A 27,973-nucleotide genomic window follows, 5' to 3' on the forward strand; every position below is an offset into this window, starting at 1 on the left:
ATTGAAAGCGCCCTCTAAGGGTAACCTTAGAGGGCGCTTCTAAAAAAGCGCTCTCTATGTCCATGTACATTTCCAGTTTATAAGGCGCTTTTTGGAAAGCCTTAGAGAGCGCTTTTAGAAGCGCCCTCTTAGGCCCCCTTTAGAGGGCGCTTTTGTAACTAAGCGCCCTCTAAAGTGAAGCCAAAAAAAAATGGAGGGACAACAATAGAGGGCGCTTTTGTGAAAGCGCCCTCTAAGGTTACCCTTAGAGGGTGCTTTTGTGAAAGCGCTCTCTAAGTCCATGTACATTTCCAGTTTAGAAGGCACTTTTGGAAAGCCTTAGAGAGCGCTTTCAGAAGCGCCCTCTTAGGCCCCTTTTAGAGGGCGCTTTTTTTAAAAAAGCGCCCTCTAAGGGCCCCTTTAGTAAACATTAAAATTATAACATATACTGCATGTCTCTTTATTTTCCCTCTCTATAAGCTATTTCGTTTACGTAACTGGGTTTTCTCTCAACTGCGATTACTCTCGTACTCCGTTCGTTCTCCCTCCCTCACCGTCATCGTCGCCGTTCGTTCTCCCTCCCTCACCGTTCACGTTCACTGCGTTAACCTCTTCCACCGTCACTGTTCACTTTCTTCTCCATCGTTACCGTCACCTTTAAGGTATTTCTCTTCTCCATCGTTACCGTTCACTTTCTTCATGTGTTTGATTAGGGCATTTTCTAAACTTAGTTTTTCATTTTGTGCATTATGTTGATTAATGTTGTTTAGGGCAAACTGAGTTTTTTATTTCTGATTGAAAACTGATATATTTGAAGTGTGTTTGAGCTTGTGCTTGGAAGTTTGATGATTATGGATGCAAGTTTGTTCATGTTCCAAACACCATAAGTTTGCATTGGTCTTTTGCATGCAGTAGGTGTGTGTGAGTAAATGTGTATGCAGTAAGTTTGTGCATGCAGTAAATGTGTTCACGTATTGAATCATTGTCTTACTTGGGTCTTATTGAATCATTTCTATATTACAGATAAAATGGCTAACCAAGACGATACCCATGCCGCGAATGAATCACGTAATAATGTTGAAAAAGAAATCAAACGAGGATTGACTGTTATGAAGTCAATCATTCGTGCAAGAGACAAGGGTGTAAAATTTGAAGTACATTGGAGTGCTGAAGACCAACTAATTGAGCCTAACGGTTCAATGTTGGCAAGTTACATTGGTTTCCTTGTTCGCCAACATATTCCGATTACATGTGATAATTGGAGAAGTCCGGACTTGAAGGTTGGCAAGGAAAAAATATGGTCGGAGATACAGGTACTTACCATATATTGTTATATGTTTTTTTTGTTGACTATTTGTTAACCATATATTGTTATAATATTACTTTATAATAACACACTCCATTTGTATGTTTTTTAGAGATCCTTTCACATCGATGAAAGCCGGCAAAAATATTGTATTCAATTGGCCGGAAAAAGACTCCGAGGATTTCGATCCTTTTTGTGCAACAAATTTCTCAAGGATGAGGAAGGAAAATTTGTTGAAGGAGAACGGCCAATGAAGTATGCCGAGATTATTTCAGCCGATGAATGGGATAACTTTGTCGCCAAACGAAGAAACGAAAAATTCCATGTAATGTCTATTAATTATGGTATTATACAATTGTTAAGTTACTTGGTTCTAATATGCCTTAAACTTTTTTATCCAGGAAATAAGCGACATAAATAGGAAAAGGGCATCAAAACCCGCGTATCCGTACAAAAAAGGGCGTACGGGTTATGCACGGTTACAACAAAGAATTGTGAGTATATTCAAATGCTATGAGCTTATACATTGTCACAATATGTTATAATTGATGATCTTATAATCTAATTCAATGTGTAGCTAGCCGAGGAGAAAAGTGACGCAACATCTCTTCCGGACCACGTATTATGGAAGGCTGCTCGGGTTGGGAAGGATGGGGCTGTCGTTGAAGCGGTCCAAAATGTTTATGACGAATGTGTAAGTATATGTAACATTATTTCTTTAATTATATCGAAAATTTTGTTAGACATATAATTCATTTTTAATCTCCTCTAATAATATTTCAGGAGACTTTATCCCAAACCCCTTCAACCGAGGTCCAGGATTGCAGGAGCGTACTTAGTCGAGTACTAAATGTTCCTGAGTATTCCGGTCGTGTGAGGGGTAAGGGTTTTGGTGTGACTCCGTCGTCATTTTATAAAAAAACAAAAACAAAAAATCCTACCAACAAAGAGGTGATGGAGACCTTGGCGGAGTTAAGGGCACAAGTACTCCAACTGCAAAACGAGAATGCAAGGTATAGAGAGGAAAGGTGCGCTTCTGAGGCAAAAGATACTAGTGACCGAGCTAGTATCAATCATCAACCGAAATTTCCCGAGGTAATTATATATGTTATTATGAAATTAAAATAGCACTTTTTTACTTGACACATATACAAGTTAACAATAACATTTATTATTGGTTTAGGGCATTTCACCTTGTCAGCTGTATCTATCGTCACCAACTTATCGCATGGTTGGCAAGGGAAAAGTGCACAATACTTCGGGTGAATTACTTCACCATAATCCCCTCCCGGTGGGATTTATGAAAGTTTCGGTTGACCTCGTATTAGATACGGACGCCCGTCTACCATTACCCGACGTTGTTTCAGAGACAACGTTGATGCGAGATGCAGTCGGATCCTTTGTTGGTTGGCCGTCAGATCTAATTTTCCCTGATGCCGAGGTATATATGTTCTAAATGATTATGAATATTTAGAATTCACATTTCAATTCAGCTACAATTATGATATTTAATCAATCCTTATTACATGGTAATGTTAGACTCCTACAAGACCCACCCCTAAAGCTGGTAAAGGGATTTCAAGACGCATCGAGTCGGTTGCATCTCAAAAAGAGGTACAAATATATATACTCATTGAATTATATACACAACGATTCTTTTGCATCACAAAAAGTAATGATTTATTTTATATGAATTTTTAGGTTCCCGTTCGAAAGTTGAAAAACGATGGTAAGGATATTCCAACGAAGGATATTCCAACGAAGGATATTCCAACGACGGCCGGGACAAAATCTCAAATTATGATGCGTCTTGAGAAAATGGTGGAAGAGTCCGATATTATGGACGGGTCCATTCGTAGTATAGATTTTGATGAAGGTGTTTTCGGAAAAGCTCATTTCGAAATAATTGGAAAGGAGGACATGCAACAACTTTTTGAGCACGACGAATTGGGCATCGCTATCATTCATACATACATATGGTACTCCGATCAATCTATAATTTACTTAGTTGAACAATTTATTTACACATTTCAATGAGTAGTCTAATATTTATTATGTTTCTATTTAAGGTATATGTATGACAAATTGATGCGGGGAACTGAATTGTGTAACCGTTTCAATTTTATTGCTGCTTCCCGTGTCAACGCAACGTTAATATCGAAAAATCCAACATCCGTAAAGAATGATCTAGTCGATAGATTCATGGCGGCCGGCGATAATACTACACGCAGTTTGTATTTTTTACCGTTTAATTCTGGCAACGGGTTAGATTTTCTTTCTAATAATTTCATTCTAATCTATGTATATCTTTTACGTAGAAAATTTTCATTCATCTAAATTTTTGTTTTATTTTACAGTGGCCACTGGGTGTTGGTTGCTATGGATCTTTCGAGACTAATAGTGTATTATCTCGATTCGTTATCGGGTGATTGGAGTAAATATCCGGGTTTGAAGAAGACGGTTGACACGTAAGTGAAATTCCCCTAAATATTCGTGTGTATTTCTATATTTAATTATGTCTGTCAGATTGATCTCAATATACGTTTTTATTTTGTTAGGGCAATACTAAAATTTAGATCGAAAAAGAATTACCGCATTAGGAAGGACATTACCTGGGTCAGAGTTCAGGTATATATTAAGTATCTTATTTTTGCTTATAATAGTGTTTGTTTTTTTGCTTATAATAGTGTTTGTAAGAAATTAACTATATATATATTGTTTGTTTTTCTGTGTAGTGTCCTCAGCAAAATAATTCGGTCGATTGCGGATTTTTTTGTATTGAGATTTATGAGAGATATCATTGCATTGAATCGTATAGACATCCCAAAAATGGTATGGAATAATAACTTAGGGTTTATTTTAATATTATCGGATAACTAATCTAATTTGTTACTAAATCATGAATATGTTTTATTCTCTTAATTGTAGTACTTTGAGGAATACAAATCTTACTCAAGAGCTCATTTGGATGAAATGAAGGATGAATTGTGTCAATTCATTGTTGATCAAAGAATCATATAGCTAGGTTGTATATTGTTGTACATATATGTATGGAATGTTGTTGTTGTATGCTGTTGTTGTATATATGTTGTATATTGTTGTTGTACTTTTACTAAATCATGAATATGTTGTTGTATATTGTTGATCAAAGAATCATATATTAATGTTGTATATATGGAGGATTAATGTTGTATATAAATGGATTCATGTTGTATATATCAATGGATTAATGGTGTATAACATTGGATTAAAGGATGAAATCAATATGAATTTTACACTTTTGCAGCATGCGAACAGGTTACCAATTAAATATCCACTGTTTTTCAAACAAATTTTTTTAAAATAACTAACACTTTAGAGGGCGCTTTCTGTAGGAAGCGCCCTCTAAACACTTTACATTGAGAACTTTAGAGGGCGCTTTGTCCAGAAAGCGCCCTCTAAACACTTTACATTGACAACTTTAGAGGGCGCTTTCTGCAGAAAGCGCCCTCTAAAGTGTTAGTTATTTTAAAAAAATAAGCGCCTTCTAAACACTTTACATTGACAACTTTAGAGGGCGCTTTTTCCAGAAAGCGCCCTCTAAACACTTTACATTGACAACTTTAGAGGGCGCTTTTTCTAGAAAGCGCCCTCTAAGGTGTCCCTTTATGGACCACTCCAGAGGGCGCTTTTTTCATAAAGCGCACTATAATGTGGGCCTTTAGACAGCGCTTTCTCCAGGAAAACAAAGCGCTGTCTTTACCTATGTCAGCGCCAGATTAGAGGGCGCTTAAAAGCGCTGTTATAGGCCAAAATAAGCGCCCTCTTTTCCCTTATTTGGCGTAGTGTTATGAATGTTTCTTGTCATTCTGATGTATTTTCAGAACCTGACTCCATTTTCCATTGTATTTTTTAATATGTATGTCATTTTGACGTATTTCCAGAATATATATTTGTTTTTCCACAGTGAGTGTTTTCACCTTACCTCATTTAATCCCCAGTGAGTTCACCTTGCATTTTCCGTCCATAATAAAGGCAGTTTACCACTAATCATGCCATTTTATACCCCCAACAAGAGAAACCTTCCATAAAATTAGAACATTTCATTAAGGGAAATTTTTTGGGTCCTTTGTATTTAACTATCTTCCACCACGATTATATGAAGATTGACATTCTTCATATTCTCTAGTTGAAGATATTTAAATAGTGTCAGATGTCATACCCTAAAATTTGCCCCAAATTTCTCATTCATCTCGTGCATTTTTGTTGCATCATTTGTAAAGATCATTCGCAAAAGTCAACAAAAATACCAAAAAGTCAACTTTTATCCATTTGAATAATTTCATTCAAATCATGTGCATCATTTCAAATCAATTCATTCCATTCATCATATGCATTTTTGTATCATTAAAAATGAGATCAAAAGTTAACAGAAAAATAATGTTAGAGTTGATTAAAATATTCAATTTATTTTGTATCATTTTTCATTTTTACATCATATGCATAAAACACTATAAATAATAATTTCAATTGGAATAAAATCCAAGCCAAGTCCTTATCTCATCATCATTTTCAATTCATTTCATTTTTTATTTAATCATACATTTCAAAAAAGTCAATAAAAAGTCAAGATTTTGGGCATAAAAGACAAAAAATGATCATATTTATTTTGCATATCATACCTTTCATTCACATATCATTTGATCTAATCCAATTACATAATATATCAGAATTTGAGATTGAAATTGAGATATTTTCATGTCAATTTCAAATTTATATTCAAATGCATTTAAATTTATCCAAATTCACTTACACTTTGTGCATTTTCTCACAATCCCTATTCTATTCTTTAACCGAATTCCTAGCCTATAAATTAAGCTCATTTCATAAGCAACTTACACAATCAATCACTACTAAACAACCCAAAAACTCTACCCAATTTCATCATCTTCAATTTTCTTCACTCTGAAGAAACTTTGAAATTTCACTAAATCTTCATTATTATTGATCAACCTTCCTTCCAATCCATCTAGCTTCATTCAATCTTCATCATACACGATAATTCTTGCCAAAAAATAGTCCAAACAAGTCCAATTCACTAATTCCATTTTTGAATTGATTTTGAATCTTGTCTGAATTAGTGAATAAATGTTAGATTTGGCTAGAGTAGGTTGTAAGGATTTCAAAATTGTAAAGAAAATCATATTTGGACCCTCGTCGGATCCTCATCGAAGCTTGGTCGAAAACCACATTTTCTCGCCGAAAAGTTCATAGTATTCTTCGTGTTCTTCGTTCATCTAACCTTCAATCCTTGGTTTTTTGTGATTTTCTTGGAATTGTTAGGTCTCTGCACTCATAATGTTTTATATCCCTTAAACAATTTAACAAAATCATGCTCAATTGTGTAAATTTGAAAATTGAAGGTTTTTGGCTTCATGAAGAATCATGAACCTTCATGAACCTAAATTCGGATTTCTGGATTTTGAACCTGTTTCACGCAGAAAATTATACCGAAATGATCAACATGTAATTACAAACACATTATTATAACTAGTTTCGAGTGGGAACTCGTTATATGGTCGGATCAACGATGTTTTTGGCCGACATAAATAACCTGATTCAATCTATTTTGGGCCCCTTTCATGCGGTTTAGACCATGGATTCATGTTGGTCTCGATTTTTCGATAAATTTCATATATTTACTTGTTGAAATTCGTCGCGTATGGTTATTTCAAAAATTCATGAAGCTTGTTTCATCCATTGTTTTTCACATGAATGTAGTGTGAGGTTGGGGGAGATGAAGTCTCCCCACACCCCTCTAGTTGTCTATGTGCACTCCATTTCCAATTTTTTTCTTTTGTTTATTTTTGTTTATTATTTTTTTCTTTTCATTTTAGAATTAGGGCCTTAAGCCCATTTAGTATTTTTTTTTCACACTCTTGTATTGATAGTGCATTTATGCTCTCGTTTATTATTTCGTTTATGTTTTTTTTTATATTTTATTTTATTTAGTTAATGCTTAATTAATAATTGTTAATTCAAAAAGATAAATATAATCATTAAAATCAACCTTTCCAAAATAAAATTAATCAAACACTTGATCCTCATCGAAGCCATATAGTCTGACCATTCAAATATTCTTCATCTTTTCAAGACTTAATAACGCAATCAAATTTAACTCTTCTCCTTCACGGATGAAAAATGATTAATTTGGCGTATGCCTCTTTTTTCCTCGAGTACTTGGATACAAGTCGTATAGCTTGACCATTTTTTAGTGTTCATCATCTTTTAGGAATATTGAATTGATTCATATCAAACCTCTTTCACAATAAAAAAACTTCAAAGATCTTATTTCACAAGTAAATCAGATGAAAAATGATTAATTGAGCGCATGTCTCTTTCTTCCCCGAGTATTTGGATACAAGTCGTATAGCTTGACCATTCCGATACCCATCTTCCACTCAAAACACGATAATTAAAATGAAATTAATCAAATTAAATAATCAGATGAAAAAGGATTAGTTGGGCGTATGCCTCTTTCTTCCCTGAGTATTTGCATATAAGCCGTATAGCTTAACCATTCAAATACTTATCTTCCGTTAGGGAATTGTGATTTAATCCATCTCACAAGTTTTATAATAAAATTGGATGAAAAAAGATTAATTTGGTGTAAGCCTCTTTCTTCCCCGAGTATTTGGATACAAGTGGTATAGCTTGACCATTCGAATGCTTGTTATCCACCTATAAACAATCTAACACTTCAAACCTATCGTTTTCCACCTTAGCGCGACGCCAAAACTTTTCATAAACGAATGATGTTTTATCCATTCTAACGTGAAGTACGAACTAAATTCTTTAATCCTCCCATGTGAGAGTAGTAAGCAACATTGTTCACTCGAATACGATTAAAACACGATATGCGAGAATATGGATCCTATTTTATCCATTCTGACGCGATAGACTCACAACATTCCCTACTTCCATGATTGGGTAGCAAGCAATTTTTTCCGCTCGAATGTGACCTAAGATTCATTCGCTAAAATTGACCAACATACAAATATTTGTTATCCAGAACTACGTAGCTTTGAATTACTCATCAGACCAGAGGATACGTAGGAGCGAGATTCAACTTCTCGTCAAGCACTATAATAAAAAAACAAAAAATATCTTTTTCTTGAAAAGAACTATGTAGCTTTGAATTCCTTATCACACCCGAGGATACGTATGAAGAAGTCTCGCAATCTTGTCAAACACCCTAATAAAAAAACGTATTTTTAGTCCTTTATTTCTTTTTCCTTTCAAACCTTTAATAGTAATAAAAAAACAAATAATATACGCTAACACTCTTATTCGCAAAGCTGATTAAATGGTTCCCGTTAAGTACAACAGATGTATGGGGTGCTAATACCTTTCCCTTGCATAATTAACTCCCGAACCCGAATTTGGTTGCGACGACCATATTATTTTTCTTTTAGGGGTTTAATAAACATTTTCCATTTTCTTTTGGAATAAATAAACTTCAGTGGATACTCTGTTATTATTTCAAGTGTTTGTTACGCTCAAGTATTTTCCGCGCCGTGACACATTGCAATGGAAGAAAATTGATTTGTTGTTTCTAGATTTTTCCCTTGATCCAAGGAACTGTATGCTTGGACTTGCCACCAATGGAGTGAGCTGTTTGGTAATTTGAGTTCTAACCATACTTCATGGCACATTCTTTTCATGATTTACAACCTATCTATATGGTTGTGGATGAAACACAAATATATGATGTTATTAATGATGATTTCGGGTCCAAAACAACCAGGGAATGAAGATTTAATACTTCTATGGAAGGAAGTTGATGTTGATGATTCATATACAAGGTATGACTTTAAGATGTGTGTCATGTTATTTTGCATAATCAATGACTTTCCTGCGTACGGTAATTTGTCTGGGTACAGTGTCGAGGGACATAAAACATGTACTATATGTAAAGATGATACATGCTTCCACCAATTACAAAATGGAAAAAAAATACTGTTTACCTTGGGCATCGAAAATTTCTGATACCTAATCTTTCATACCGTAGATTGCGGAAGACCCGATCCATGTGTTGCCTAACAGACACGAGGGAATTAGTGGTTAGGTATTTCCTTACCCGAGGTATATAACTTAACCCTCCTCGTGTTTGTGCCATTCGATTGGGATTTCTTATAGCATATCCTAATGCTACATATCGATTGAGAAGAGATGCAACATTTATTACATTATCTGCATGCGTAGATGCACTAGTTTGTAGGGTTATCATCATTGCAGTTGACATGTCGTGTGAATATTACCTACTACCAGGGGGGTAACATGAAGCTTGGGAGAAAATAAGATGTATGATCTCCCATTATTGCTTGTGTGGCCCCGGGAGTTGTTGGAATACTCGTTACTTATGATGGGGGAACCACCATTTCTGGTAATGTCATCGAAATTGACGTCTGACTTACGAAAGAAACGGCTACTCCGACAATTGCAGAAGTACATGCATCACCAACCGTCGATTTAGTTGGTTATTCTTCATTATATGGAGTGTAATTCTATGGAAGTGGAGTATTTTTCATACGTTCCATCTCAACTAAAGTTTTACCACTTCTTAGATGCATAAACACTAAGACATTATAGTCTTTCATGTATGGAGAACACAATTTAACAAAAAATGCATAACCTTTTAGCAAATTTTTTAAAATTCTTGCACAAAGAGGTCCCACTGGGCGTTCCAATTTGTTTACCTTTGCTTTTGGTAAATCAAATCACAAGTTCCCGTTCACTAACAGGATTAAACTCAGAAAATCCTAGGATATTTTGTGCAAAAGATTTGAGAAAGTACGTTCGTGATATGAATATTGATGTTTAAATATCAAAGTTTTGAATATAAGCTCTAACTAAAATTATGCAGAACTGCTTTAAAGATAAAAAAATAAAAAAATAAGATAAAAAAAAACCATTCAAGTAAATGCTTTGTATTTAAATATTAAGAGAAAATGATGCAGATGCATACATCTTCTCACAACTGTTTTCTCTATGTGACTTGGATACTTAAGTCCTATAGAGAATATTTAATGAATTTTGCGACCCCTGTGTACATGGATGAACTATTCTTGTATACTATTACAATGCCAACCATTGATGATAGTTATCTTCACACAATTTAACATGTATTCCCTCACGTGGGCTTCAACCTTCTAGTCTACTTCCACATGTCTTCGGCGTTTGAAATGTTTTGAACTGCTGTCATTGTTTTAAACCGTCTTTAAAATAATGTAATTGCTCCTATCAAAAGTGTACTTAGCCTGTGAATTTTCCTTACTTATACTTTTATCAAATATGCTAAATCACCATAACCCTTTTCGAGGTTCTGTGTAACATCCTAAACCCCTACTCACAATTAAAAGGATAAAATACACATTTAGGATGCTACTCAAACACAACATGCATACTTTACAAATATTTTCAAAAACTCGCAACAGAATTCGAATAAATAACATAAACTTCAATTATATCATAAATATAAATACTTAATAAAATTAACAGAATCCAATGATTAATTCAAAAACAAACAAGACACCTTATTCCCGATGTTACAGATTAGAGCATATAACCAACTAAATAACGATAATCGATAAAATAAATGAAAAAAAGCTCCGAGGCCCTCTTCTAACTCACAATAACACTTACTCCTCCTGATAGAATTCTAACTCCATTCGCCCAGGAAAAATTGTTAATAACTCAAGGTTATTTACGTTTTAATATTCCTCATTTGATAACTCTTGTAGCAAATGAAAGCCCTTATAAAGTACATAAATATAAATAAACCATAACGCCAAGGGACAGAAGAATGTCAACAATAGAATAAACACACTTTAAGGAAGATCGTCACTAATAACAAAAATAAAGTACATACACTTCAGAGGAATGTACAAAAAAAGGGGTCTTAGTCAAGGATCGAGACAACTCTGTCGTCTTTGAGAGTTTGACCCAATTGGACTTGCTCCCTTGAAATGACCAGAGGATGATGGAAATGCTCCACTTGTTGCAGAGCATTCCTGAAAGACTCTACAATCGCCCCAAGATTCACAAAAGCACATTCTTTCAATTTTGGAGCTAGAGAAACATTTTTACTTTGCAACAAATCAAACTCCCTCTAGGTAGAATCCGAAACCTGAGTCCTCTTCTCCAACATAATTTCCAGACGCATCACCTGACTACCTGCAGTACCGGAAAGATTAAACAAAGCTAAAACTTTATGTACCTTTTGAACATAGGCGTGGGCTTTCTGCAATTCCCTTAAATAGGTATCCCCTGAGAAGTTAAACTATTCACACTTCCTCAAGCCGACTTCTTTCTTCACGTTCTCTGTCTATCTGAAGAGCTTCCAACAGCTAGATCTGGCCATATATAGAGTGAGTAAAGTCCACATAGCAGAATGGGCCAAGGTAGTCAACTCCTCTCTTAGATCCTGCAAAAAAATATTGACAAAAAATGCTCAATCATCTTCAAATACTGAATCACGACGTTCACGAGAAGGTCCTGCCTGATAGCCGAGATTCATATGTGAACCCAGAGGAGCAGACAAAAAAGCAAGATTCTGAGGAGGTATGGGGGGAGGGAAAGGTCTGCGACTATACCTGGTAGTTATATTTCCCGCTTTAAGGCTTGAATCCTTACCTCGCCATCCATTGTATCTGCATATAAAAACAATCGTTATTCTGAAGTGGACACAAAGAAGAGTTGAATCAACAATAAGAATGGTGAAAATTCCAAGTTTACCAGGGATACCCTATCGACCCTCACGAGAAACATACCTCGCCAATAGGGAGACATATATTAGACATTTCAGATGTCTTTTGTCAGCTTCATTCGAAGGGGTCACACCTCCGATATACCCCAAACACCCAAAAAAGTCCATCAGCTTTTTCTTTTGGAAAGAACCTCTACAAAAACTCACTTTCTTTATAAACATATGCATCATTACCCATAATAAATTTCTTCGCCGACCACGAATGAGAAAACAAAGGTTTGAACCTACCCTTCTTTCCTAACTCGACCTCATATATAGTTACATGAGCCTGGGAGTGAAGAAGATGAAACTAATAAAACTAATAAAACTAAATCTCGTCCGCTCGGTCGAGTCGGGGTACCCTGGTTGCGGCGAAAAAGATGAAACAACTGAACGGCTGAAGGATTCCCCTTCAAATATTTGCAATAATACTGCTAAGCCTTAATGTACGCCCAACTTGTTGGATAATGTTGGGAGGGGACCACCATCAATTAGTTGAAGACACCTACCTCAAAAGTAGTAAAGGGAAAACGAACACCTAAGGTTTTGAAGATATGCTTATACAAAGGGACTATGTAGTTTCCGTATTCGCTACAGGTTCTACCATCTTCGTAGGGGATAGTGAGACCCCAAAGCGAAGATTCACCCACTTCAAAAAAGGCTTCGTTCAAGCTTCCCTCTTTAGAAAAGATATAAGCAATAAAATAATATATAGAACCTTCCTATGGAGATGTTGGATTCATCGATTCCGTTTCAACGATCTTCCGTGATTTGCACGATCACGCTGACCAACCGTTGTGAACTAGGGGGTGATTGTACTTATGATGCTTTCCACCATGATTATGTGCCCGTGATTATACGCTATGTAGCATGCTACCTATCACAATGATTAACTTAAACAATCGTTGTGATATTCTTAACGTGTAACATTTAACACCAGTTGGTATAAAAGACCGTTGTGATATATACACTGACTTTATTATAAATTATATGAAATGCTTATTTCACCAATGCTAACTAAATATATAACCTTTCAATTTGATATAGAACATTATAATATGACAAACTAAGTCATATTAGAAGAAAAAGTTCACATTCAATGCTAGACAAGAGTTCTTCAACTAAGTTATCCGCATTTTTCTCTTTAAAAATTAAAACTTTGTTTAATGCTCCTAGTTCTTCCACCTCCCTTTTCTTCACCTCTAATTCATTTTGCAAAATATTATTTACTTTGCAAACAAAATTAAAGGTGGAAAAAAGGGCAATGGAAGAACTACAAGCATTAAATAAAGTTGTAACTATTAAAGAATGAAATGGAGATAACGGGTTGAAGAATTTTTGTCTAGAATTGAACGTGTACTTGTTTTCTAATATAACTTTATCTATCATATTATAACTTTCTAATGCAATCTAAAAAGTTATATATTCGGTAAGGGATTGGAAAAATACTCAAATAACATAAGATATAATAAACTCATATTTTAAACAAATATTAACAACAACATTCATTAACAACATTCATAAACAAGATACAACAAACATATCAACTCAAAGAATGTTTCAGAAACGTACCTGTCCCATAATGACATGCATAATGAAACTTAAGTGAGAGCTGTAAACTTGTGTTAATTTTGAATGGATGCTATTCTGGGTCTTTCACACAAGTTTGCAGCGCTCGCTTTAGCTCCATCCTCATTATTGAAACAAGCATCTCTACCTACAAGTCAGAAGAAGTAGAAACTTCAAACATTATGAAACAAGATATTGAAACATAAACAATAATACATCAACATAAGCTGATTTTGAAACAAAACAACATCAACAACATTTATCAACAACAACATTAAAAACATACAACAACATTTATAAAACAATCTATTGAAACATAAGCAAATTTTGTAACAAAAAAAACATCAACAACATACAACAACGTACATACCTTTATCAACATACATAGCAATAACATCAACATAACTAACATAAACTAGCACGACATTGTAATCCAACAAAAATTTATCAACATACATAACAATAACACCAACATACGTGAAGAAGAGAAAATAAGGAAAAACATGTGTCAACAACAACAACAACAACAAAATATGTGAAACCGAAGTAAATAGTATGAAAAGAACAACAACAACAACAACAAAAATAAACAACAACAACAACATACAACAATAACATACATTTATCAAAATAACAAGAACAACATACACGAAAATGAGAGAATAAGGAAGAAGAAGAATACCGTTTTGTATGAAGAACAAGATTGAGTCAATAGTGTAGAATATGAAATCTAATGACAAAGAAGGAGAGAAAATGTGTGCTAGAGTTTTGCTATGAGAGATATGACGTTACTATCAAGAAGCGAGAGTTCATTCACTTATATATGGGTAAACAGTTTCACCACGGTTGACATTCTTAAACCGTGATTAAAGGTAATGACTTTCACAACGGTTGGCATTACCAACCGTGGTGATAGGTATTTTAATTTTAATATGTATATCATAATATAAGAGAACCACTCATTGTAACGAAAAAGTAGAAAATTGTTGGAGTTGTGATTCAAACCATGTCACTCCATGGATTTATAATCAAAATTATTTATTTTGACCGTAATGCAATGTCTTTTCGTAAATATAAAAATATAAAACGCGTTCAAAAATGAGGTATTACCACGGTTAAATATAAAACCGTTGTAAATTAGTGCTACCAAAGATATATTTTATAGTAGTGGATCAACCATATATTTTATTTTCAAGCGCTTTGATTGTTAGTTAAGACAAATATAAATTTAAAGGTGAATTTTTTTGAAAACTCTACAGAATTAGATATAGTAGTCAGTGGCGATATCAAAGGTATATTACTAATTGTTCAGTGAATCCAAGCTCAAAAGTGAAGGATTCTCTCACACTTGCAGAAAAATTAAGATTAAAGGGGGCATTAATGGGGAAAAATATAAATCTATATACTATGCATTAGAAAGGATATATCAGAAGAACAACACAATGCTTTCTTGATTGTTGCTACTCTTATTGCAACTACTACTACATATCAATCAGCATCAAGTCCTCCTGTAATTATTTTATGTTTTATTTTGTGAAAAATTAAAGTGTAGGGACCAAAAGGTTAGATTCATATAAAGATGTGAATTACTCTTCTTGTGCCCACTGTTTAGTTTTTGCTCCATGAAATTTATGCTTTCTATATGACTTATATAGTTATAATTACATGTGATTCATATCAAACTTAGAGTTCTTAAATATATTAAAATTATAACAGTTGATTCATGTAGCTTTTCCATGTGATTCTTGTAGGCGAAGATTACAAGCTAGTATGAGAGATTTGAAGATAGAAACTTAAAAATGAAAATTATAGGCTACTAAGTTAGAATTTGTATACTCATTTAATCACCAATTTTTTTTTTTAATTACGTTCTTGATAATTAGAAATCACACACATGACATTATTAAATGCATACATGTCAATTAATTAGGATAACATGGACCATTGCTTTTCATTGTTTTTGACGAAACCCAATTCAAAGCTTTCAACTAGTAATAATTATAAGCTTTTTACTTCTAGTCCTACCTAGCTAGGGAGAGACCTTGGAAAAGTGATGACGGAGGGGTGGTAATTAAAACTGTCTCTAATCACATATTAATTCCGGCTAAATTACTTTTATATGATGAATGCATGTTAGATTACTGTTCAAGAGGGATTGGAGTATAATATAATTAATTAATGATTATAAAAACCAATTATACTTATAGTTGATAGTTTATAATTGATGAATGGTATCTGATAATTTATAATTAATAATTTGTAAGTTAATTTAAATGCTTAATGATATAAAATGACATGCTTCTATTATCTTATATTTTATATTATTAAATTGGTTTTTATTTGATAAATATATTAATAAATACATCCATAACATTTTAAATATATAAGTAAAATTAAACACGATATTTAATATTTTATATTTTATCTAACTTTCTTATTTTTTTAAAATTAATGATAGCATTAAGTATTTTAAATCTTATGAAATTGGATTTTTGGGCTCTTGATATTTTGGGAAAGAACTATTTGATCTGAGTTCTAGATACTGAAATTCATTTAAACGTAGAAGGTCACGGTGATACTATTAAAAAAAGGAAATACATCATCTAATCAACAAAAGTAAAAAAAACAATAATATTCTTTTATCGTCACCTTTACGAGGACCTTAAAAACAAACATCTTATTGTAACTGACCCTCGTGCACTCTAGAAAAATTAAAAAAAAAGATATGATCATCAAAAAACGGTTATCCTACCAAAAGCTCAATATGATTGGATGCATTTATGCTTGCGGGATTTTAAAAGTATAAGTAATTATAATTCTGTAATGTTTAGAATAACTTCTAAGCTGACACTATGTGGAGAAAGAATAATTGTTGAAGATATGTTAGAAAAAATATTTTCCACTTTTCATGCATCCAATTTGCTCATGCAGCATCAATATCGAGAAAAAGAATTTAATAATTATTCTTATATGATATCTTGTCTTCTTGTGGCTGTGCAAAATAATGAGCTATTGATTGAAAAATCACAAGGCTCATCCCACTAGTACAACTTCATTCCCAGAAGTGAATGTAACAACACATGATCAATATGGGAAAAACTGTGGTTGTGGTCATGCACGCGCACGTGGTCGTGGTCATAATTATGCTCATGGTCTTGGTTTTGGTCATAGTCGCAATGGTAATCATAAGAACACGTCTTTGATAAAGATGTGGAGAAATGTTGAAAAGAATGACAAATGGGATCAGAGTAGCAAAACGAATAAAAATACTTGCTATCGTTATGGAGGAAAAGGTCATTGGCCACACGTGTCATACTCCAAAACCCCTTATTGATCTTTACCAAAATCACTGAAAAATAAAAAAAGCAATGGTTGAGACTCATTTTACTAATGAAGATGATGATCCAGATTACGGTAATATGGATGTTACCTATTTAGACATTGGTGATTTTGTTGATGATCTAGATGGAAAAATTGATCACCTTACTGGAGATGGAAGTGTCAAGAAATAAAATTTATGGGAATTTCCTTTTAGTTATTATAATAAGTCTTTCTGGATGTTGAGTTTTCATTTTATGGATGTTCTGTATTTTCTTTTTATGAATGTTTTGAATTTTCTTTTCTAATAATAATAAAGTGTGTATGCTACTTGTTTGTTTACATAATTTATTATTTAATTGACTTGTGTCTTTAAAAGTGTGCTTATAACTTATCATTAAAAAATATTTTTTTAGAATGAATATTGACACTTGCACCATTAAGGAAGATATATGCATCGTCGGTAGTGCAAAGTCACATAATTTTCGAGAATAAAAAATATTTCTCTGATTTAGTGAAGCGAAAAACTGATGACAGTACTATATCTGGCACCTCAAAAATAATTGAATGCTCTAGAAGAGCCAATGTGTTGTTATGCGGAGGAATAGTACTGCACATTGATAATGCATTATATTCTCCCAAGTCTCATAGAAATTTATTAAGTTTTAGCGATATCCATCTAAATGGATACCATATTGAAACAAGAGATGATTGAGGCATTGGATATTTGTGTATTACAAAATACAATTCGGACACAAAATGTGTAATGTAAAAGCTATTGACATTCTCCTCTGGCTTGTCCTACACTTATATTAGTACAATTGAAGCACATGCCATTGTAAATCAGAAGTTTAAAAATGATAAAATTTTAATTTGGCATGACCGGTTAGGCCATCCTAGTTATATAATGATGCAAAAAATAATTGAAAATTCATGTGGTCATCAATTAAAGAGTCGGGAAATTATTCAATCAAATAAGTTCTCATGCAACTCTTGCTCGCAAGGGAAGTTGATATTTATGGGCCAATACTCCCATCATGTAGACCATTTAGATATTTTATGGTTTTAGTTTATGCATCAACTAGATGGTCACATGTTTGTTTGTTGTCAACTCGCAATCAGGCGTTTGCGAGATTGCTAGCTCAACTAATTCGAATAAGAGCTCATTCCCTGATTATCCTGTCAAGAAAGTACATCTTGATAATGCTGCAAAATTTTCATCTCAAACATTTAATGAGTATTGTATGTCTATTGGAATTGACATTGAACATCCAGTAACACATGTTCATACACAAAATGGACTTGAAGAATCATTTATTAAATGTATTAAATTAATTGCAAGATTACTTATCATGAAATGCAAACTCCCAGTTTCTACTTGGGGACGTGTAATTTTGCATGCAACAAATTTGATTCGCATTGGGCTAACAAGTTATCACACCTCTTCCCCTTTACAATTAGTTTTTGATAAAGAATCTAATATTTCTCATCTAGGAAATTTTGGATGTGCCGTATATGTTCCAATTTCTCTAACACATCGCACTAAGATGGGTCCTCAAAGGTGGATGAGAATATATGTTGGATATGAATCTCCATCTATTATAATGTACTTTGAACCAACAACAGGAGATTTATTCACTGCTCGATTTGCTGATGGTCGTTTTGATGAATCAAATTTTCTAGCATTAGGGGGAGAGAAGATTAAGCTGGAAAAAATGATTAGTTGGAATGAATTATCATTGTCTCATCTTGATCCTCAAACAAAATAATATGAACTAGATGTTCAAAAGATGATTCACTTGAAAATCTTAACAAATCCACTACCAAATGCATTCACTGATCCAAAAAGTGTGACTTAATCATATATACCAACAACCAGTGCTCCAATGAAAATGGATGTCCATGTTGGACAATCTAACAAGTCTCAACCATGCCTGAAGCATGGAAGACAAATCGGTTCCAAAGATAAAAATCCTTTAACAAGAAAGGGAGCTAAGAATAAAGATTGCCCGAGCGAGGATATAGAAAATTTAAAAGAATCTCCAGACATAATAAACACTTCAGCTCTAGAAGAGGCTGATCAGGTATCTGAAATTCATGAAAATAAAGAGATCTATATAAATTATATCCATAATAGAATACAATGGAACCGACAAGTCGACATTGATGATATTTTTGCATACAATATAGTGTAAAATATGACAAATGACAATGAGGATCATAAATCAACGTCTATTAAATATTGTAGAGAAAGTGAGGATTGACCAAAATAGAAATATGCAATTGAAGCAGAATTAAAGTTACTTTATAAGAGACAAGTTTTTAAACATGTAGTCTGAACACCTCAAGGTGTAAATTCAGTTGGATACAAATGGGTTTTCATGCGAGAACGACATGAAAATAATGAAATTGTGAGATGCAAAGCTCGACTATTCGCTCAAGGATTTTCGCAAAGACCCGAAATTAATTTTGATGAGACATATTCACCTGTAATAGATGCATGTAGTTTTTGATATTTAATGAGTCTTGTGGCACATGAAGGGCTTGATTTGCACATGAGGATGTTGTGACAACTTATTTGTATGACTCGCTTGATAGTGAAATTTTCATGAAACTTCCTGAAGGGTTCCATATACCAGATGCACATAATTCTAGATCTCGAGAAATCTACTCCGTCAAATTGAACAAGTCTCTCTATGGGCTGAAATAATATGGACGCATGTGGTATAATCGTCTTAGTGAATATTTGCTAAGGGAAGGATATACAAATAACTTCATTTATCCTTGTATTTTTATTAAAATATATGGAAAATAATTTGCAACAATAGCTATCTATGTGGATGACATAATTATTATTGGAACTCCCGAATAGCTTCCAAAAGCTATAAATAGTTTAAAGAAAGAGTTTGAGATGAAAGACCTAGGAAAAAAAATTATGTCTAGGTTTACAAATTGAGCATTTGGACATTAGGATGTTTATAGATCAAGAAGGTTATATAGCAAAAGTGTTAAAAACGCTTCTATATGGACAAATGTCATCAGATGTATGCTCTAAATAGAGTCTTCATATTTACGTAGGATATCGAATAAAAGTTTAATGCGTGAATTATTGAAAACTCGATCTAATGTAATTTTTTTTATATAAACCACTAATATATTAAATAAAAATAAAGATAGTACAAAATACTGAGGGGGAAAAACCTGACTCAGTCAAACCATATCAAAAGTAGATAGTTTTCCAAATAGAAAATACAACTATTACATCAATGGTCTGAAAGAAGTAAAAACACACACAACAAGACACTACCTAGCAAACTTGAGTACAAGAACGAAAATAGATAGCAAAAGAAAGGTGTTGTGTGAGTTTTCACAAACTTTAATTAATGGTGAATGAATCGGCCGCCAACATGAACCAATTCACGTACCAACAACTCCCTGCGAAAATCACAACAAGCATAATAGATCTTTCAAACTAAACAAACCTAGATCATAGTGAACCATAACAAGGAATGGCGGAGACAAGGTTTTGAAACAAAACAAAATCGTTGCTATGGTAGTGTCAACCCAAACACTCTAATAACTGCATATCTCAACAAACTAGAAATGAATCAGAAATCAAAAGCAAGACACGCCACCTCTAACCATGAAAACAGAGTCGAAATCGATGAGCGATTCTAATCCATAAAGACAATAACAACTCTTCACGAAAGAAAGCTCTTACAACCTCTATAAACCCAGTACACATGACTCAGGCGACCTGAATCTGGCGACGTGAGCAAGCTATCTGTGTGAGAGAAGAACGAGAATCCAACAACCACTGCCGATAATGTTGATCTGAGAGTAACAACGAGGAGAAACCACATAGCGGCGCCTTCCTAAAAGCCATCGTCGGATAACCCCAAGGGTAACACCGTGGTTCAGAGGAAGGACCCCATCGTACCACCATACAACTTAGCTACATGTTGAAATTGAAGTTTTAGATTTTAGAAGATGAATAGTGGTTGCGGCGAAGAGGTTTTGGTCAATGAGAGAGAAGAGACGTTAGGTCGATTTAAAAATGATGTTTGTCAAACCACAAAACCATGACACGTTGATCTACCTCGTTTAATAAATAAATTAAACACAACCTCTTTAAAATATCTATTTATTTAAAATAAATCAAATTTAAACTCTCTAAAAAACCAAACTAATATATATATATATATATATATTCTCTAAATGATGTTTTATTTATTTAAAACAAATCAAACCTTTAGTTTTTTAAAAACAGGCTTGATCTTTTTTTAAAAAAAGTTGGTCTCAGCCTAGAATATTATCATTCTTTCACCGAAATTATATAATTATAAGCAATTTTTTTAATAAAATAATTTATTGAATAAAAAATAAAAAATAAAAAGGATGAGGGAACATAACCTAATCCATCAAAAAGTTAGAAAAAATGATAATTGAAGATACCTAATTTATCTCTCAAAAAACTTTAAAAAAACACAAATAGGAAATGAATCTCATCAAGTGTCATAATCAACAAAAAAAACTGCATTGACTATTATATTTCCACATGCATTTCCCTATATGAAAATGTGATATATCTTGAATCTAAATGATCATAGAGTGTGTAAAGTATTGTTCCATTTAATTAAAAGATGTCAATTGACAATATTCAAATTAGAAAATGCACGAATAACCAAGATTGAGTTAGTTGCATACCAAAGATTTATCCTTTTTTTCCTCTTAGCATACGTGAAAGTGTCGAGGTTGGTTGAAAATATACATATTAAAAAAGTCCTACATCATTTAGTTTTGTGAATAAAGAGAGATTACAAGGCTATATATATGATACAAGTTATTTAAAGTCCCACATCGCTTAATTTTGTGAAGGAAGAGAGAGTCTAAGGTTATATATAACATTCAAGTTCTTCATTCCAAGATGCACCAGTCAAAAGTACTTTAAACTTGAATTTGACTTTATTTTTTATCTTATACTTTTGTATTAGAGTGCTATGAGATATACTTTTGTATTAGAGTGCTATGAGATATAATTTTAGATGATGATAATGTGAAATTCTTTAAGTGGTTTATCTTAAAGTGAAATATATTTTTCATGAGACAATATGATAGTTTTTAAAACTATAACTTTCAATGAAGACAATGTGAAAATTCTTGGACTGGTGCAGCTTTAAGTGACTATACTTTTTATAGTGGAGTATGATTTTTCGTAAAGACAATGAAAATTGGTGTATTATTTTAAATCAAGGTGGAGATTGTTTTGATTGCTTAAAAATATACATGTTGATACTCTTTATGGTGGAGTATGATTGTCGGTGAAGACAATGAAAGCTTATGTATTATTTTTAATCAAGGTGGAGATTTTTGGGGTTGGTTAAAAATATACACGTTAAAGAAGTCACACATCACTTAGTTTTGTGAATGAAGAGAGTGTCCAAGGTTATATATAGGATACAAGTTCTTTAGATTCCCATATCGCTTAGTTTTATGAAGGAAGAAGGAATCCAATGATATATATAGGATTCAAGTTCTTCATTCTAAGATGCACAAGTCAAAAGCACTTTAAGCTTGTCTTTGACTTCATTTGTCATCTTATACTCTTGTATTATAGTATTGTGAGATGTAGTTAAATATTTGTTTTGGAGGGTGTGAGTGTATTGGGGTCTGAGTTAGTTGGGGGTATATTATGTGTTGTAACAATTTTCACATAGTGTTATTCCTTGGTTGTCTATTGAAAACGGTCGTGGTTTTTTCTCCAGTTTTAAAGTTTCCACTTTATATTCTTGTGTTGTGATTGTGTTCCTCTCTTTTTTCTCTATACTTTATTTGTTTTTTCACAACAACTGATATCAGAGTTTTTGGTTTGATCTGGGGATAAGTGTTCTTAGTATGCTCTATGATTGAAGTTTTATCTGATGTTCCACATCAAAAAAGAAGGGTAGTGTTGTGAAAGAGTTGTTGCGTTGTAGTTAAAATTCCATTGTGTCGTTTGGGATAGAGAAAATTGATGGAAGAAATTTTTTCGACTTGTGAAAAGTTCAGGTCAAAGATGTGTTGATACAATCAAGATTACACAAGGTGCAATATCATGTTGGTGGTTGAAGAGCTTCCTGCTAACAAGAAAGTTGCACCATAATGTTTCAACCTGATTTTTGAAATGTGAAAATTTCTTGAAATGGTTTAATTTAGGTGGAGTATGATAGTTTTTAAAACTATGATTGTCGGTGAACACAATGTGAAATTCTTGGAGTGGTTTAGCTTCAAGTGAAATTTATTCTTCACGATAAAGTATATGATTGTTGGTGATGACAATGTGAAATTCTTTAAGTGGTTTATCTTCAAGTGAAATATTTTTTTCTTGAGACAATATAATAGTTTTTAAAACTATAATTTTCAATGAAGACAATGTGAAAATTCTTAGATTGGTGTAGCTTCAAGTGACTACTATGCTTTTTATAGTGGAGTATGATTTTTGGAAAAGACAATGAATGTTGATGAATTATTTTCAATCAATGTGAAGATTGTTTTGATTTCTTGAAAATATACATGTTGATACTCTTTATGATGGAGTATGATTGTCGGTGAAGACAATGAAAGCTTATGTATTATTTTCAATCAAGGTGGAGATTTTTGAGGTTGGTTAAAAATATACACGTTAAAAAAGTCACACATTACTTAGTTTTGTGAATGAAGAGAGAGTTCAAGGTTATATATAGGATACAAATTCTTTGAAGTCCCACACCGCTTAGTTTTATGAAGGAAGAAGGAGTCCAATGATATATATATATATATATATATATATATATATAATTCAAGTTCTTCATTCCAGGATGCACCAGTCAAAAGCACTTTAAGCTTGTCTTTGACTTTATATGTTCTCACTTTAAGCTTGTCTTTGACTTTATATGTTCTCACTTTAAGCTTGTCTTTGACTTTATATGTTCTCTTGTACTCTTGTATTAGAGTGTTGTGAGATATAGTTAAATATTTGTTTTGGAGGGTGCGAGTGTACTGGGGGGGGGGGGGGGGGGGGTTAGTTGAGGGTATATTTTGTGTTGTAAAAATTTTCACATAATGTTATTCCTGGTTGTCTATTGAAAACAACTGTGGTTTTTTCTCCAATTTTGAAGTTTCCAATTTATGTTCTTGTGTTGTGATTGTGTTCCTCTCTTTTTCTCTATACTTTCTTAGTTTTTTTTCCAACAAATGACACAAGAGCTCTTGGTTTGATCCGAGGATAATTGTTCTTAGTATGCTTTGTGGTTGCAGTTTTATATGATCTTCCATATTAGAAAAGAAGGGTAGTATTGTGAAAGAGTTATTGAGCTACAGTCAAAATTTCGCTGTGCAGTTTGGGCTAGAGAAAATTGATGAAACAATTTTTTTTTGACTTGTGGAGATTTCAGGTCAAAGATGTATTGATACAATCAAGATTACACAATGTGCAATATTATGTGGGTGGTTGAAGAGCTTCCTGCCAACAAGAAAGTTGCACCATAATGTTTCAACCTGATTTTCGACATGTGAAAATTATTGAAGTGGTTTAACTTCAAGTGAAGTATACGCTTTTTTAGGTGGAGTGTGATAGTTTTTAAAATTATGATTGTTAGGGAAGACAATGTGAAATTCTTGGAGTGGTTTAGCTTCAAGTGAAGTTTATTCTTCACGATAAAGTATAGGATCGTCGGTGATGACAATATGAAATTCTTGAAGTGATTTATCTTCAAGTGAAATATATTATTCATGAGACAATATGATAGTTTTTAAAACTATGATTTTAGATGAAGGAAATGTGAAAATACTTGGGTTGGTGTAGATTCAATGGACTATACTTTTTATGGTGGAGTAGATTTTTGGTAAAGACAATGAAAGTTGATGAATTATTTTCAATAAATGTAAAGATTTTTGAGATTGGTTGAAAATATACATGTTGCTACTTTTTATGGTGGAGTATAATTATCGATGAAGAAAATGAAAGCTTATGTATTATTTTTAATCAATGTGAAGATTTTTGGGATTGGTTAAAAATATACACGTTAAAGAAGTCACACATTGCTTAGTTTTGTGAATGAAGAGAGAGTTCAAGGTTATATATATGATACAAGTTCTTTGAAGTCACACATATAGCTTAGTTTTATGAAGGAAGAAGGAGTCCAATGATATATATATATATATATATATATATATATATATATATATATATATATATATATATATATATATATATATATATATATATATATTGTGTGTGTGTGTGTGTGTGTGTAATTCAAGTTCTTCATTCCAAGATGCATCAGTCAAAAGCACTTTATGCTTGTCTTTACACTACGCCAAAAACTGGAATAGACAGCGCACCTTAGAGTGCGCTTTATTACAAAAGCGCACTCTAAAGTGAAGCGAAAAAATAAGGAGCGAACAACTGGAATAGACAGCGCACTTTAGAGGGCGCTTTTGTAATAAAGCGCCCTCTAAGGTGAAGCGAAAAAATAAGGAGGAGACAGAGGGACAACAATACAGGGCGTTTTTTAGAAAGCGCCCTCTAAGGTTACCCTTAGAGGGCGCTTTTAAAAAAGCGCTCTATAAGTCCATGTGCATTTCCAGTTTATAAAGCGCTTTTGGAAAGCCTTAGAGAGCGCTTTCATAAGCGCCCTCTTAGGCCCCCTTTAGAGGGCGGTTTTTTTTCACAAGCGCCCTCTAAGGTCCCCTTTAGTAAACATTAAAATTATAACATACTGCGCGTTTTGTTATTTCACTCTCTGTTATTTTCGTTCTTTTTCACGTTAGGATTCTCACTGCTACGATTTTCGCTACTTCTAAGGCGTTCTCCTTCCACCTCTGTTAGATCTACGACGTTTCCTCCTTCTATTAATTCGTTGTTAGCTGTTCGATTTTGACACCATAGGTATTTTTTTAATCTTCATATTACTTGGTTTCTCTTCTGACGTTCGCTATTGTTCATTTTTGGTTTCATTTTTCTTGGTTCATACATTTATTGAGTATTCTCAACAATAATTATTGTGTTGCAATGCTAGCAATGGAGGGTAATAAGAGATTAATCAAAATCTCCTATTGCAGGTTTCTTCATCTGCAATGGCTTTGAGTCTTTTGGTTGTTTCAATATCATTCTACTTGAAGGTAATAATAATTTTCTTGTTTGTTATATTTTTTGAACATTTTTTTTTGTTTATTTTTATATATACATAATACATTAACTAGATATTACACATGCATTCATGCATAAATGTTCAGAAATTTGTAACACAGATTCACAGGATTATATATCAGTAAATTCTTCTTTATATTTTTGGTTTTTTATATGGATAATATATTTTATGTTGAATTTGCTCTCAGGAATATATATCACCAGATTCTGATTTATATGCGACATTGAGCCTCGTATCGGTGGCTGGAGTTGTGGTGTGTAAATACAACTTTATTACACAAATGATGGTTTCTATTGTTTGTTTCCCTAACTTCATTATTATAAACTTTCAATTTCTTTCAGGTCATGGTTATTGCATTCTCTCTGGGATTAGGAGCAATGCCATGGATTATAATGTCTGAGGTACAATTTTCTTCAATAATAATATGCATGACAACCCTATATGAACAAACCTTTGTTGTAATATAATGTGATAGTTGATGTGTTGAATATATTTTACATAATAGATTCTTCCGATTAACATCAAAGACCTAGCTGGAAGTTTTGCAACACTTGCCAATTGGTTCTTTTCCTGGTTGGTTACATTAACAACAAATTTGCTCTTGGATTGGAGTTCGGGAGGTTTGTGTGCATTGCTTATGTTAATTTTCTATAAATATCTATTGTTTCTAACCAGAAGCTTCCTATGTTTTTATCAGGAACCTTCACAATATATACTGCAGTGTGTGTTTTCACAGCAGGATTTGTTGCCATTTGGGTCCCCGAGACAAAGGGAAAAACTCTTGAAGAAATACAACAGTTTTTCAGATGAAGTTTCCTTTCGAGTAGCACTTCAGCTAGTGTTCACTCATGTATTCACATTCATATTTTTTTTCTTCTGAATCAACTCAATTCATTTTTGTGCTCTTTGGTCTTGTTAAATATGAAAAATACCAAAACAGTGTGATTTTCTAATCTAGCAGCATACTTGCATTTTTGTTGTAATTGATTGATTATAAACAAATAAATGAAAGAGAGTGGTTATTATACATTTCAATTAGAGTAGCAGTGGTTTCGGTTCATGACATTTCAAATAGCAAGAGGATCATATAAACAATAAGCATATATCAGTATTTGTATTTTAATATTATAAAAGCATAAAAAGAACCTTTAGTTGCTCTTGTGAATTATAACAAGCAGCTGTATGCCATTTTCTTCTGGTTACCTCTTGTGGCTGCAACATAACCTGAAATGAGAATATGGTCACAGAGACATGTGATGCATGTAAATGTTAAATAACCACCCACTTTAGAGGGCGCTTTCCAAAATAAGCGCCCTCTAAACCCTTTAAATTTCCACTTTAGAGGGCGCTTTCCAGTAAAAGCGCCCTCTAAACCCTTAAAGGTTTCCACTTTAGAGGGCGTTTTCCAGTAAAAGCGCCCTCTAAACCCTTAAAAGTTTCCACTTTAAAGGGAACTTTCTTTAAAAAGCGCCCTCTAAAGTGGCCCTTAAAGGGCTTAAAGAGCCACTTTAGAGAGCGCTTTCACCAGGAAAAAAAGCGCTGTCTTTACCTATGCCAGCGCCAGATTAGAGGGCGCTTTAAAGCGCTGTTATAGGCCAAAAAAAGCGCCCTCTTTTCCCTTATTTGGCGTAGTGTTAACTCTATTTGTTATCTTATACTCTTATATTAGAGTGTTGTGAGATGTAGTTAAATATTTGTTTTGGAGCGTGTGAGTGTACTGGGGGTCTGAGTTAGTTAAGAGTATATTATATGTTGTAACAATTTTCACATAATGTTATTCCTTGGGTGTCTATTGAAAACGACCGTGGTTTTTTCTCTAGTTTCGAAGTTTCCAATTTTTGTTCC

General features: G+C 33.3%; 1 protein-coding gene across 1 annotated transcript; it reads left to right on the forward strand.

The window, feature by feature from the left end:
- The first annotated feature begins 18,850 nt into the window (after positions 1 to 18,850).
- On the forward strand, positions 18,851 to 27,814 carry LOC127093728 (sugar transporter ERD6-like 6). The gene is made up of 5 exons (XM_051032637.1): positions 18,851 to 19,042; positions 26,316 to 26,381; positions 26,470 to 26,529; positions 26,634 to 26,748; positions 27,798 to 27,814. Exons 1-5 carry the CDS (start codon positions 18,851 to 18,853, stop codon positions 27,812 to 27,814), a joined length of 450 nt encoding a protein of 149 aa, XP_050888594.1.
- Positions 27,815 to 27,973: the final 159 nt, after the last annotated feature.

Source organism: Lathyrus oleraceus, chromosome 6 (genome assembly GCF_024323335.1).
Source record: "Lathyrus oleraceus cultivar Zhongwan6 chromosome 6, CAAS_Psat_ZW6_1.0, whole genome shotgun sequence".
Classification (NCBI taxonomy): Eukaryota; Viridiplantae; Streptophyta; class Magnoliopsida; order Fabales; family Fabaceae; genus Lathyrus; species Lathyrus oleraceus.